Raw genomic sequence first — 13,128 nt, forward strand, 5'->3', positions numbered from 1 at the left:
GCAGCTGGGCAGCCTCGCAGTTTCGACAACAAAAATTTCGAGCTTCAACAAAGCACATCCAGCACTGCACCGAGTCAGCACCCTGCAACTGGCTTTCTTCTATTCTCGTCTTCCTTTTCATATCCGAATGATACATTCCCTCATTACGTCGCAGACCCCGACTTCGCGCCTCAATTGAGGCCCCTTCGCCATGCCTCTCCACCCTCCCTCTCATCCGTCCCTCACCCACGTCCGAACCTTCACCTGCACAGCACAGAATCTCGCAAAATCCACGAAGCAGCGACTCAAGTACGAGCATACCGCTGTGCCACCATACCCGTATGGCCCCTCACAAATCTACAAACAATCCAATTTTGGTCTCTACGGCACGCAGAAGATTCGATTCGGAAACATGGTCTCAGAGAAGAACGAGATCAAAACGAGGAGATACTGGCGGCCGAATGTACAGTTCAAGCGATTATGGAGCGAAGCGTTACAAAATTACATCAAATTGAGGATCACGACGAGAGTGCTGAGAACTGTAGATAAGGTTGGGGGACTAGATGAGTACCTGTTGGGGGAGAAGGCTGCGCGAATAAAGGAGCTGGGAATGGGTGGGTGGAAGCTGAGGTGGCGGATCATGCAGACGAACGCGGTGAAGGAGAGATTCAGGTTGCAGAGGGAAGCGTACGGGTTGCCACCGAAAGTGGACGCTCCTACAAGATGGAATGGTCAGAAGGCTACGAAGCTGCAGGTTGCCGAGGAAATCCGGGAATTCGATGCAGACATCGCGAAGGGGCAAGAACTCGAGATCGGTGAGGATATGGAGGAGCAAGTGGTGGAACCTGGGTCCATGCAGGAAGAGCCTATGAGGTCGGAGAAGGTGGTCTTATAGATCATCGATCTGTGTATATCGACTGTAACAATATCCGTTCATGTCAGGCTGCCCTCTGGTTTTGGACTTTGAACCCCCGTGTCGTCTTGTATTCCTATGACTGCCGAGTGGCCTATTGAGCTGCATGCCTTTTATTTTCCTGTCTTTTGATCGGGCAGTGTCGAAGTGGCATTGGTGATCTTGCAAGCACTCTCGCTACTGTTGGCATTTATTCGTTGATTTTGTCCGCATGATCTTTCCGGTTGTACAACCAGCATATGCGTTGTTCATATGCAATTAACCCGCCTATTGTATATCAAACCCAAAGCATGTCTCAATCAGCCTTTGCTATCGTCGTTGCGTTGTCTGTTGCAATATTTCAATATGTATTGTATCAAGTGCGAGAATATTCTCAATCTCGATATTCTCATGGGAACCTCTCAAGGAGTCCAAGCTGTAGGCCAAGATGCACCACAGCCGTACCCGCACCATGAGAGCATTTCAACACTTGCACTCTCAGCTAAGGTAGGTTGTGCTCTCTGCAAGGTTGTGCTGAAGAGTGTGAGTAAATATCATCTGAATCGGTTGGGAGCACTGCACGGTGCTAAAGCGCAAATATATTTTGAGCTTTCCCGGCAAGATGCCCTCTGCTTCCTTACACAACGACGTTCTTTCTGGGATGCTACTACTTTTCGGCGCCTCGAATCGTATGCTTGTGAAGGTGTGACCCCAGTACGTGAAGCTCTTCAAACTTTCCGCTGAGAAATGCAAGCGATGCTGTCTCGAAACTTGTTCCAAATAGGTTCGCCAGGCGACCGCTAGCGCAGGATGTTCGTGGAAAATATTGCTTCGATATTATCAGATTCTGGTTGCGGACATGTCTCGATGAACATAAAAAACGCTGTATTACAGAAGAGTGGACATTACCAACCCGATTGATTGATGTTGGAGAAGTTGGCGATGCATTCGTGAAGCTACATATCTCGAGCGGTGAAACTGGACGCTGACTAAGTCTGAGTCATTGCTGGGGAAGTAAAGATGAGCTTGTTACTAAGAAGGAGAATCTATGGAAGATGTGTGATGGCTTGCCTGTCTCGGCGCTCCCCCACACATTCCGAGATGCAGTCATTATTACGAGACGGTTGGGATACCGTTACCTCTGCAAGATTGCCTTTGCATTTATTATGGTCGATCCCGAATGAAATACCGCAGAAACTTGAGGGTCGGACCTTTGTTTTCTAGGGGGTTACATTTTGTGATAGAAGAGTTCTTTAACCAAATACTTACAGGACCCCATCAAGAACATCAAAAAGCAAGCAAACAGACTCAAACTATATTCGCTAGCAATAAATCCAATGAGCCGTTATATATTGATACTTATTGGCAAGCCTTAACAAGTACTTCGACATTAAAATATCGATATGAGCGTTTTCTATGTCCGTCTTTGAACCAATTAAATTTGCAATAAATCTGGACCTCACTAACGTTTATATCCGTATTTGGACTTAAGTAGTCGCTGTTCTAACCTGAGCCGAGCCCTGAGTCCTGGATCATGCATAGGGGGATCCTTTTCTGGCCACCTCGCGAGTCGGTTGTAGTTTCCATGTTGCCTAAATATAAATCTTGCCGATGTCTGTTGGTTTGGAACACTGCCGTCTTTGTGAACCTATCAAGATGTCGCGATGGCGTTCAGTGGAGGGTCGATTCTTCTCCATCTTTGCAAGAGCCGATTCTGGACCCCTTGTCAACCCGAGCCGCACAAAACGACGACCGAGTTTCCCATATAAAAGTGTTCACCCGGTAACGGGCCAAATTCGGCAATAAATTATCATATTTAATTTTTATTCGGTTTATTAACAACTTTTCTTTTCTTTATATTATATAGAATTAATTGATTTATCGAAATTTTGAATAAAACAATAACATGTATTAGATATTGATACATGCCTCTTAGGTTAAATTACTATTCAATTTTATTATTTGGAGAAGAAGAAAAACTTCACTCCTCCGGCTCAGTCACGTGACTTCATGCCTGAGGCTTCAATGCGACCAACACCGAGTATGCCTAGTTGAAAGCCTCACCAAGTTGTGTTGTGTAGGTCTTTTTTGTCTGCTTCAGCCTTGAAAAAATTATGTTTCTTAAAATCAGCTCATCTCTTCAACGATCTTTCAAGAGCACTCGAGATGTCGTTTGGATGGTCCGCAGGTGATATCGCAGAATGCGTTAAGGTACTTGTCAAGATTGGGAATGCTCTGAAGGAGTCCGGCGGCTCCAAAGCTGAGTACCAGGATGCAGTGAAATTCTTAAGCGGTGTTGAAGCAACAGTCCAGGGAGTGGAAGCCATCCTTCACAACCACCCGGATTTAAAACTCAGGCCCACTTTTGAGGACAATGCGGAAAATTTGTTTGCTGCAGTGACTCACTTCAGAGAAAAAACAGAAAGATACGACACCTCGCTTGGAGTCAATGCCACGGCCTCTAAGGCTAAGAAGGTTTGGAAGGAAATTCATCTTGCGCTATTTGGGCATATTAAGGAGTTGGAAGTTGCCGTTTCGCATCCTCAAAATGTTCTGAATGGTTTGATTGTCCTCCAAGTACTGTGAGTGTTATTATCAATGGGAAAGATCACTCAACTAAATAGAGCTAGGGATACCCTTGTCGACATGTCCAAGAAGCCCACGCTTTCTCCTCAGCAACTCCAAGATTCCACCGAGGAGATATCGAGAAATTTTCCCCCTCTGATGACTGCCATCGAGTCCTTACGCTCAAACATTGAGGCAGAATTCATTACTATCCAGCAAACCACCGATAGCCACGTGCAGAGGCTCGATCAGATTCTTCCGAATCTACCTGATCTGATCATGTTGCAAAGCTCAATCTCAGCACAAGCACAAGCACAAGTAGATGTTGAAGCACAAGACCTTTGGCGGAGCAAATTCCAGATTTCCATCACAAGAATACAAGCTGAAGTCGAAAAGCATTTTGAAGCTCTTCAAGAAATAAGGCAGGCACAAGAAGCTCACCATCAACAGAATATACAGACCGCATTACAAGCATTTTCGTGGAGCAATGCATTTCGGCCTCCTGCATCCCGACCTGCTGTAAGAGTGATCAGGAAAACTGTAATACTGAGTTCGGGGCCTGCTCGAAGCACCCCGGCGACAGGAAAAGGCTCTTCTCGAGGAGGCAGTTCCGGAGGAGGGAATTCTGGGGGGAATTCTGGAGGGAATTCCAGAGATGCTAGTTCTCAGAACGCTGTTTCTCCGGGAGAAGGCTCAAGAGGAGGATCCTCGGGGGGCGGTAATTCTCGACGTGGCAAGACTCGAGGCCAAGAAAGCTCAAGAGGAGGTTCCTCAACAGCTACTCAGTCCCGAGGAGGATTCAACAAGGGAGGATCATCTAGGGGCGGTAGTTCTCAACGCGGTAATGCTCGTGGAGGAAGCTCAAACAAAGAGCCTTCGAGAGGCGACAATTCTCAGGGGAATCTGTAAGGAGGGAACACTCAAGGTGGCAGTAACGCTCGGGGAGGGAGTGCTCGAGGAGAAAGTACCCAAGGAGGTGTTCGAGGTGGTAACAATGCTCGAGGAGGGAGCGCTCGAGGAGGGAGTGCTCGAGGAGAAAGTACCCGAGGAGGTGTTCGAGGTGGTAACAATGCTCGAGGAGGGAGCGTCCGAGGAGGGAGTGCTCGAGGAGAAAGTACCCGAGGAGGTGTTCGAGGTGGTAACAATGCTCGAGGAGGGAGTGTCCGAAGAGGGAGTGCTCGAGGAGGAAGTGTCCGAGGAGGGAGTGCTCAAAGTGGTAGTAATGCTCGGGGAGGAAGCGTTGGAGGACGTAATGTTCGAGGACAGAGTATTCGAAGAGGGAGTACTTAAGAGAATAAAGTTAATCTGTTGTAATCGCGACGCTCGCGACGGTGGATGAAAATTTGTTGTGCTTAGAAATCCAACATAATCTTAAGCCAGTGGGGAAAAGTGAACCATCGAAGGGGTCACCGCAGAGGCATGGTGATAGTAGAATGAGACACTAAATTTCGATTTCGTCATGCTTGCTTCTCAAATTCTTTCGTCCAGGGAATAGGTCGACTTCCTTCGGAGTCTTGTCGCGCGCCTCTCTGCTGAATTACCTAGGCAATTGTCCCATTCGAAACACTTATCATGCATTCCTTTCTCGGTTACGAAGATAGTGGCACACTGGGCCAACTATAGGGGCGCACTTTGCACTTCAGACTACTCCTACCTGGAGTGTGCAGATTCGACTACTGGAAATCAAAACTTTTCATGATACCACTCCCCGGGCCAAGCTCGAAACATGATATCAAAAGAACCCCTTTTGCGCAGAGCCGAGCAGATTGGCCAGCACCAGAGGAGACAGATGTCCTTCAGAGACATGGTCAGCTGGCAACGAGCCCCATCCTGGAGCTAGGCTTCTATACAAGATAGAACAACAGAACTCAGAGTATACGAGTGCGAAGTTGCCGACCGGAAGCATGTCGACAGTCGAGAAGTCAATTTGGTAAATGTGTTGGTGGAAAATGCCAACGGTAATCCTTTCGGCCAAGTCTTATCAGCAAAGATCCACCTCCAAAGGCTCTGTCAACCATTTCGAAAATTTGAAGAGACGGAAGGTACTAAACTCCAGGAGCATGGTCTTACATGAGGTCAAAGTCTCCTGGCCATTGACATCTTTCGCTGCTTTCCGGACTATTTAGGACACAACATGCAAGAGTCTGCGATGGCAGACAATGTCCTTGTGCTTGTGCTTCAGGTTGCTCGCTTCGAACACCGGGAGACTTCTTTCAATGCTCATGCCGACGCTGAGGTAACCCTCGAACTTGTAAACGCTCGGCGTACAGCGACGTTTTACTTGGTCCTCCGACTCATTACTGGAACTGATCACGATTACCGCAAGATTAGAATGGTGCGAATTCCAGATTCAGCAGCTGAAGAAGAAGGCTGGTGGGAGATGATGGATATTACCATACTCTAATGGACAGAAATGCCACTTTGAAGCTGCGTCGCAGTCAAGCCCTTGCCAAAGACGGACGTTGTCCGATTCTTAACCGCATATGAGTGCTGTTTTTCTCCCTGCAATTATTGTCAAGTGAGAGCTGTCGAATTGATCGATATCTCTGTGATGCAAATCGAACGGAATTAGGTTCGGACAAGCCATCCCAAGTCAGGTAAGGTTCGACTGCGAGAATTGTGGCGGTCTTTCCGTACTATTCCACAAAAATGATTCCTTCTGCTTGTTAGAATCGAGAGATCCTGCCCAGGCGTTTGAAGAGGAGGCATTGCCAACTCGCAAGTTTGCACTTTTTATAATTAACTGATCAGTTCTCGCCGCGGCGATTATGGGGTATGAGAGAGAAATTACAGTTATTTGAAACAAGTTAAGAGGTGCAAAGCTGTTATGATTCGTTTTAGCCCGTACGTAAACACGCGCTGCTTATCAACTTTACCCCCGCCATTCATGATAGTAGGGTGTTGATGTATGGTACCTTTGATTTTGAATTCTACAGTACTTGCTATTGATGAACAAGCCGGAAATAAGGATTCGATTTTAGCCGCACAACACTTTTGCTCAGTACTTTAGTATTTCAGTATTTTAGTATTTTAGTACTTTAGTACTTTGTTACTTTAGCATTTGAGTACTTTAAAGCTTTAGTTACCAGAGTTTTAAATTCCCAGAGTCTGAGAGTATTAAAGTGTTTAGAGTTTTGAGGCATAGTGATGTAATAGTATAGGTGCTATACTTTGTTGCTATATTGAGGTGTTAAGGTGTTGAGGTGTTGAGGTGCTCAAGTGATAAGATGCTAAAGTGCTCAAGTGCTAAGGTGCTAAAGTCTGAGGGCACTAGGGTTGTTTTCGATTGGTCTCTCGCTATTTATGAATTTTTGCACTAAATACAGGTGTTCATGTATGGCTAATTCATTTACACATTAGGGCGCGATATATATAGACCCTTCGCTATTCATGAATGGTGGAGGGTTTAGTTTACAAGAATCAGGTGTTCACGTATTGCCTAGAACAGATCCCTTTTCCTGTATTGGCACTTTGTTGATATAATCATAACAACATTCGATGAAGTCTTTTCCAATGGGAACTCCACTTGGTTTTAACTGAGGAGCGGGCATATCGATTGGTGCAGAGCTCGTTGCGCCCTCGGCGCCAGTGTTGGACATCTTGCTCTGAGATATCGGCACCTCCAATCGTGACTTGGTAGTATTTGTAAGAAGATCACAACTTGGTTGCGAACGATATGAGATTTGTTGGAGAGGTGTGTGCAGGTGTAGATGTAAATGTGCGCGTGTATGATGTAGGAAAGAATAAGCAAAGTTGAGGCAGAAGATCTGCTATTTATACATTTTCGAAGAAGCTTGCAGCGCTTGAAAGTAACAAACCTTCGTGAATAAGACTATTGCTGGTGACTGCTGGGTCCAAATAAATCCATTTTGTGATTCACATACCTTATACTATGGTACATTTGCCATTTACGATTCAAATCAGCCTTCGGACTGCTCGAGTGACTTGTTTAACTGTGTCACTCGACTCCGTGAATGGAACTTGGTAGCTTCACTCACACATGGTTTATTTTGACAATATAAAAGTTCCTCCGTAGTCGCAATTTACACAATCTGCCTTACTGTTCACTTGACTTCTATACCGCCACAGATCACAAACATAGACCACAACATACAATACGCATCAGGGCCGCATCCTCGTGACCTCATACTCATGTCGCACTATTCAGATCCCGCCTCGTCCACAAGCGAAGAAAACAGATCTAAAGAAACGAACCGCACTTTTCCTCCTGACAAAATGATTATTAGCTGCAATACCAGTATTGGCAACAACAAGAAAACAACCGAAGCTTGTAAGTACCGACGTGATGGAGAAGGGCCCGAGCAGTACAAAGGCATCCACACAACTTCTCCAGAGCAGAAGAGCACCGGAACCACCGATCTTCTTCAGTTAAGGCAATATTTTGCATCATCGCAACACCAGAATCGGTCATAAAAGTTTTCTATGTCTTAGTGACTGCCCCAAGCTGGAAGGAACTGGATGCCGAAAAAACGATATCTTTGGCTCCTTCAGAGACTTAACACTGATTTTGGTTCTTCTCTTACAACCACCTAGAGGCCTACTTGAAATACAAATCACTCGTTCCTTTTTCATGACCTTGTAATACACTTGCATGTGAACCGTAATTGCAGAACTGGCCGTTCAAAGGAGCCGTTAATCCGAATCTCTCGTTAGATATGGAGCCTGAACAGTTCTCTCAACTTAGTATGGTATCTTCGACCTTATGCTCCTGATATTTAGCATCTCCGTGCATTAATCCATGTATAAAAGCATCACCAATAAATTAAAAGCGCCCCAACTTGGCGGATGGTCGAATAAGGTAGGGAACTTGACCCCCTTTAAGAAAACATATCTTGTCCCCTACCTGGGCTCGTCCTGGCGCAACTCCCAGATAGCCTTGAGATGTAAGATTTGCCGTGACTTGGAGGGTGTTATCCTGGATCGAAACTCGGTGCTAAATCGAGCATAGGTGTAGCATAAATCTTGTGTAGAGTTATCCTTCTCGACATGGTAAGCTACTGATGGTGCCAATTGTTCGACATCTATCTCTTCTCTCGATCCTGACAGGAAACTACCTGGAAAGGCGAATTCTGTCCAGGGATACTCTTTTGATTTGTTGACAAAGACTTCGAAATAGTTGTAATTTAGATTTATGAGCATCTCGTCAACCAAATATCCTAGTGTTTTCACGACTCCAAACGGGATGAAATCCTTGAGAGATTGTCGAGACACCCATAAGGTACTGTGTTCTCCGCCATTATTAATATGGCGAACAAGTTGTGCTGTGAATTGCACCATGATAACACTCACTGAAGCCATTTGCGTAATGTCCATGCTCCAGGGCCAGGGAAAGACAATAGGCTCAGATGGAGAGTCAGTGAAGAAAACTTCGACATTGGTACAGAAGGTATTATCGTTGCAGTAGAAAATATGATCTCCACTTTGCATTAGCTTAAACCAGGCTTCGACCTTCTCCTCGCACAGCTGTCTTCCAAACACCGCGATTTCTGGGTGGACAACAACCCTGGCACGGAGCTCATGGTCAGTCGCTTCATTTTCGAACTTGTTCATCGATACATCTTCGAAACCCCCTAGCTTTGAGGATGCAGCGAACCTCTCTTTCAGAGAATCGCAGCCCCTTCTCTGTCTTTCGATACTGATGAGCTCAACATCGGTGTAAGCTGAGTCGTGTCTGTACAGACATGAGAGAGAACATCAAGGCTCTATGAATACCAACATTCTCTGACCCCAAGAAAGGGCGAGTAAGTTGATGGGATAAACCACTACGAACATTCAATCCCCCAGCACTCGGCATAAGTACGTATAAAATTTCTTAGGCGTCGATCACAGAAGTCAAGTCACAGATTCCCAGGCTCTCGGTCACTCAAGCGCCACAGGTGGACTACGACACGCAGGAGATCTGGTCCTGGCAATCTCGAAACATTTTTGACCCCACGGCCCATGTTCTTGTTTATGGCAATGCAATTATGGACTTTGAAGAAATCCATTGATGTGTGATTCTCAAGATGGGGCTCCTTTGTGGACGTTGCTGTTGGCTCCACAAAGTGTCACTTAAGCGATGTGGACGGAAAGGGGCGATTCGTAACGTTGTGGATCCGGCACCCAAGAACCATATGAGTTGTCGCTACCGGAGCGGGATAATGGATCGGCAAACTCCATTCCTGTAGCTATGGACAGGTTAGATCCGAGAGAACTCTTGTCGTGATGCCTGTTAATCGGGAATGTATATTGTTGACGCAGAACGACAGGAACAGGGTCCGGAGGTGTGCGGAGTCCAGACTTCTGCCCATCATGTCCATAAACGAAATCCCTGAGCGTAAGTCTATAAGATCTCGAGTCTTCTTCTCGCAGAGGCCACCATACAACATTACTGTCACCGCACCATTCAGTCGTTTCTCTTTTTCTTTGCAATATTTATACTTCTTTCAACATGAAACTCTCACTCGTTCATGTTATTGGAGCTTTCCTCCTGCCTGTGGTACTAGCCCAGAGCAAGCGAGCTACCAATTCAAGTTCATTCTCCACTACAGGTCTACTCTCTTCTGGTGCAGGTATATGTCCACGAACCAGTGTAGTTTTGTCGTTTAACTGATGGAGAGTAGTTGCGCTTGGTGACTGGGATGCAGCATATCAAAAGGCTGTAGGTTTCCTTGGCCAGATGACTAACGAGCAGAAGCTCTCATTGATCACTGGAAGCGATGTTGATGCTCTTAATTGGACTGCGCTAGTCATGAAAGACGGAACACAAGGGCCCAATGTTTACAATTATGAAACTGGCTTCAGCGAAGGCTCCGCCATTGTCTACACCTGGGACAAAAACCTTATCAGCACTCAATTCTCCGCCGTTGCCGCTGAGTTTTATGATAAGGGTATTCAGGTCTGTGATAAATTGTCTCAAGATGTATACTATCAGCTGCTTATACAACGAGTTAGGTCGCCCAAGCACCAACCTCTCAAACACTCGGCAGAACTCCTTGGTCTGGACGTCTCGTTGAAGGTCTTAGTCCAGATTCCTATCTGAACGGCATAGCATTTGGCCTTGGAGCCAAGGCTATATCAGACGTTGGGGTTATTTCATGTGGAAAGCATTTCTTGCTCAACGAGCAAGAAACTAACCGCCAATCTTCGGGTAGTTCAACGTCAGATGTTGCACCGTACACCAGTAATGTCGACGATAAGACCCTACATGAAACTTATATGTTTCCATTCTACGATGGGATCAAGAATGGGATGGGAACAGTCATGTGTGCAATGACAAAGGTGAATGGCACCTTGTCTTGTGAGAACGAGAATCTCCTTCAGGAGCTTCTCAAGACCGAGATTGGATTTCCCGGAATGGTCACTCCTGACGTGAACGGACAGGTAGGACTGCCCCTTCAAAAATATTTGCAATTATTATTGCTGATACATTGAACAGGGTACTGCTTACGGCTCTGCCCAAGGAGGTCTCGACTATGGTTCTTCCAGCTACTGGAGTAACGCAACTGTCTAGGAGGGTATTAACAACGGCTCCTTCTCTCAAGCTCTCTCGACGACAAGGCTATCCGCAACGTAATCGGTTATTTCTACGTCAATCTCAACAATGGTTCCCAGCCGGCATCCGTATCAACAAGTGCATACGTTGACGTTCGAGGCAATCATTCACAAGTTGTCCGCACTACTGGCTCAGTGGGTATGGTCCTCCTCAAGAACACAAACAATGCGTTACCTCTATCCAAACCACTTAGCATCGCTATTTTTGGTGCACATGCCGGTTCGATCATGGTAGGGCCCAATTATCCGTTCACAGTACTTGGTTCCGGACCCGTCTACCAAGGGCATCTTGCTGGGGCCTCCGGCTCTGAGACGACTTCTTTCTCCATTTTAGTCACTCCCCACTACGCGCTTACTACCAAGGCTCTTGCTGATGGTACGATGCTACGGTGGATTTTGAACGACACATACACTGCCGAAGCGATCGCACCCATTCCAACCAAGCGAGACCTTGATACGACTACATATGGGAACGACACGGGAAGCAGTTCTAGTGGTGGGGGTGGGGGAGATTCTTTCTCTGGTGGAACCTGGCGTAAGGAAGCCCTCTCGACTTCATTCTTTCCCAATAAATCTGCATGCGTCATATTTTCACTTCAGTTTTTCATAACACATCCCAAAAGATGATATCCACTGACTACTCGGCTTTCTAGTCACCCAAACCTACGCTGGCTACGCAACTGACGCTTCAGTCTGCTTGGTTTTCATCAACGCCATGTCCGGAGAGGGAGCCGACCGCACCGAGCTCCGAAACACCGACCAGGACACTATGGTTAATACTGTTGCAGCCAATTGCAACAATACTGTTGTGGTATTGAACACAGTTGGTCCTCGTATTCTTGACTCTTGGATCGAGAATGAGAACGTCACTGCTATTCTCTACGGCTCCCTGTTGGGTGAACAATCTGGCAACTCCATCATCGACGTTCTTTATGGCGACGTGAATCCCTCAGGTCGCTTGATTCACACTATTGCCAAGAACGAGAGTGACTATAATGTCGATATATGCACGACTTACAGATCTTTCCTAGCAAACCAAATCCGTATTGGCATTTCTTCCCTCAATTTTTTTCGAGACATGTCAAGAGAGCCCAGTAACTGACTCCTCGATCTTATTTCAGGTACTTCGACAAATACAATGTAACCCCACACTTCGAATTTGGGTACGGTTTATCGTACACAACGTTCAACTACTCCTCCGCCACTGCCACCATCACCAACGCAACCGCATTCGAATGGCTTACCCAACCGGCATCCTCGCTGTTGGAGGGAAAACCGACTTCTGGGATGAAATCTTCACCGTAAATGTGACCATCAACAACACCGGATCCCTCGTAAGTTTATCTTCTCGAACCACTATGCTCTATTCCATGCTGTTCAAAGAGTATGAAATCTTGGAATTAATACACCAAAAGCTTGAGTGTCTTGGTTCTCTTGACACCAGCTTCTCACAGTTATGAAAGAAGCATGCTAATTGTGATGTCATGAAATAGGACGGCAATGAGGTCGCCCAGCTGTATGTGGAATTCCCAGATGAAGCTGATGCACCAGTTCGCTCACTGCGAGGATTCGAGAAAGTTTTGATTGCCAGCGGCGCGAGCACTAAAGTTGATTTCGCGCTGCGAAGACGCGATCTTAGCTACTGGGATGTTGTAGCTCAGGATTGGAAAATTGCAACTGGTGAATACACCTTCAGTGTTGGAGCTAGCTCTCGGGACTTGAGGGCGAATATTACCATGACGCTTGGTTCTTGAGCTAAGAGTTCGATATAATAAATGAAGATATATATATTTGTTCTGATTTTACTTTAAATATTTTTCTTTTCAACGATATCAATAAAACTTCAAGTTTATTTACAAGATAAAGGTTTCCTGGCTACTGCTTAGAGAGGAAACTTGAGGTGCCCACCCCACGGTGCTTCCTCATGCCAAACGTCAGCTATGCATCTGTTCTTGCGCACAATCTGCCAATATTTTCTCAAAATTGTTAGCCTTTGCTCAATTCTGTACTTTTCAAGGTCTTGGAGCAGCTTTTTCTTGTCTAATCTCGTTTCGAGCAACCATTCTGATAACTCTGGTTCAGTCGGCAGTGCAATATTTTCTGTAACCAGATGGTATACGACGCAGTCGTATCGTTTC

General features: G+C 46.1%; 6 protein-coding genes across 6 annotated transcripts; 5 read left to right on the forward strand and 1 right to left on the reverse strand.

The window, feature by feature from the left end:
• The first annotated feature begins 27 nt into the window (after positions 1 to 27).
• On the forward strand, positions 28 to 927 carry LY89DRAFT_687418 (uncharacterized protein). The gene has a single exon (XM_018215495.1). The coding sequence runs from the start codon at positions 191 to 193 to the stop codon at positions 872 to 874; it is 684 nt and encodes a 227-aa protein (XP_018067570.1). The 5' UTR covers positions 28 to 190; the 3' UTR covers positions 875 to 927.
• Positions 928 to 969: 42 nt separating this feature from the next.
• LY89DRAFT_155042 (uncharacterized protein) lies at positions 970 to 1,753 on the forward strand. Its single transcript, XM_018205444.1, has one exon. It carries the CDS (start codon positions 1,145 to 1,147, stop codon positions 1,613 to 1,615), a length of 471 nt encoding a protein of 156 aa, XP_018067571.1. The 5' UTR covers positions 970 to 1,144; the 3' UTR covers positions 1,616 to 1,753.
• A 110-nt stretch (positions 1,754 to 1,863) lies between these two features.
• Positions 1,864 to 2,055, forward strand: LY89DRAFT_591271 (uncharacterized protein; the record flags this gene model as incomplete). Its single annotated transcript, XM_018209644.1, has 1 exon — positions 1,864 to 2,055. A coding segment is annotated over one exon (192 nt), but the record flags the coding sequence as incomplete, so codon positions are not given.
• Positions 2,056 to 2,972: 917 nt separating this feature from the next.
• LY89DRAFT_687419 (uncharacterized protein) lies at positions 2,973 to 4,637 on the forward strand. The gene is given in 4 exon segments (XM_018215496.1): positions 2,973 to 3,453; positions 3,502 to 4,460; positions 4,476 to 4,522; positions 4,538 to 4,637. The coding sequence occupies 2 exon segments, from the start codon at positions 3,038 to 3,040 to the stop codon at positions 4,343 to 4,345; spliced, it is 1,260 nt and encodes a 419-aa protein (XP_018067573.1). The 5' UTR covers positions 2,973 to 3,037; the 3' UTR covers positions 4,346 to 4,460; positions 4,476 to 4,522; positions 4,538 to 4,637.
• A 3,659-nt stretch (positions 4,638 to 8,296) lies between these two features.
• Positions 8,297 to 9,251, reverse strand: LY89DRAFT_737196 (uncharacterized protein; the record flags this gene model as incomplete). Its single annotated transcript, XM_018220226.1, has 2 exons — positions 8,297 to 9,117; positions 9,170 to 9,251. 2 exons carry the CDS (start codon positions 9,249 to 9,251, stop codon positions 8,297 to 8,299), a joined length of 903 nt encoding a protein of 300 aa, XP_018067574.1.
• Positions 9,252 to 9,887: 636 nt separating this feature from the next.
• On the forward strand, positions 9,888 to 12,744 carry LY89DRAFT_753778 (glycoside hydrolase family 3 protein; the record flags this gene model as incomplete). The annotated part of the gene is made up of 8 exons (XM_018221289.1): positions 9,888 to 10,008; positions 10,060 to 10,334; positions 10,391 to 10,819; positions 10,875 to 10,943; positions 10,997 to 11,525; positions 11,644 to 11,987; positions 12,112 to 12,324; positions 12,484 to 12,744. The coding sequence occupies 8 exons, from the start codon at positions 9,888 to 9,890 to the stop codon at positions 12,742 to 12,744; spliced, it is 2,241 nt and encodes a 746-aa protein (XP_018067575.1).
• Between the last annotated feature and the right edge of the window lie 384 nt (positions 12,745 to 13,128).

Source organism: Mollisia scopiformis (assembly GCF_001500285.1).
Source record: "Mollisia scopiformis unplaced genomic scaffold LY89scaffold_19, whole genome shotgun sequence".
Classification (NCBI taxonomy): domain Eukaryota; kingdom Fungi; phylum Ascomycota; class Leotiomycetes; order Helotiales; family Mollisiaceae; genus Mollisia; species Mollisia scopiformis.

What these genes read in the sequence shown, in the direction of transcription:
- LY89DRAFT_155042 (XM_018205444.1), top strand. Translation starts at nt 1,145, where the DNA reads ATGCAATTAACCCGCCTATTGTATATCAAACCCAAAGCATGTCTCAAT.
- LY89DRAFT_687418 (XM_018215495.1), top strand. Translation starts at nt 191, where the DNA reads ATGCCTCTCCACCCTCCCTCTCATCCGTCCCTCACCCACGTCCGAACC.
- LY89DRAFT_687419 (XM_018215496.1), top strand. Translation starts at nt 3,038, where the DNA reads ATGTCGTTTGGATGGTCCGCAGGTGATATCGCAGAATGCGTTAAGGTA. An exon ending in TTGATTGTCCTCCAAGTACT is followed by an intron (nt 3,454 to 3,501) that starts GTGAGTGTTATT and finishes AAATAGAGCTAG; the next exon opens with GGATACCCTTGTCGACATGT.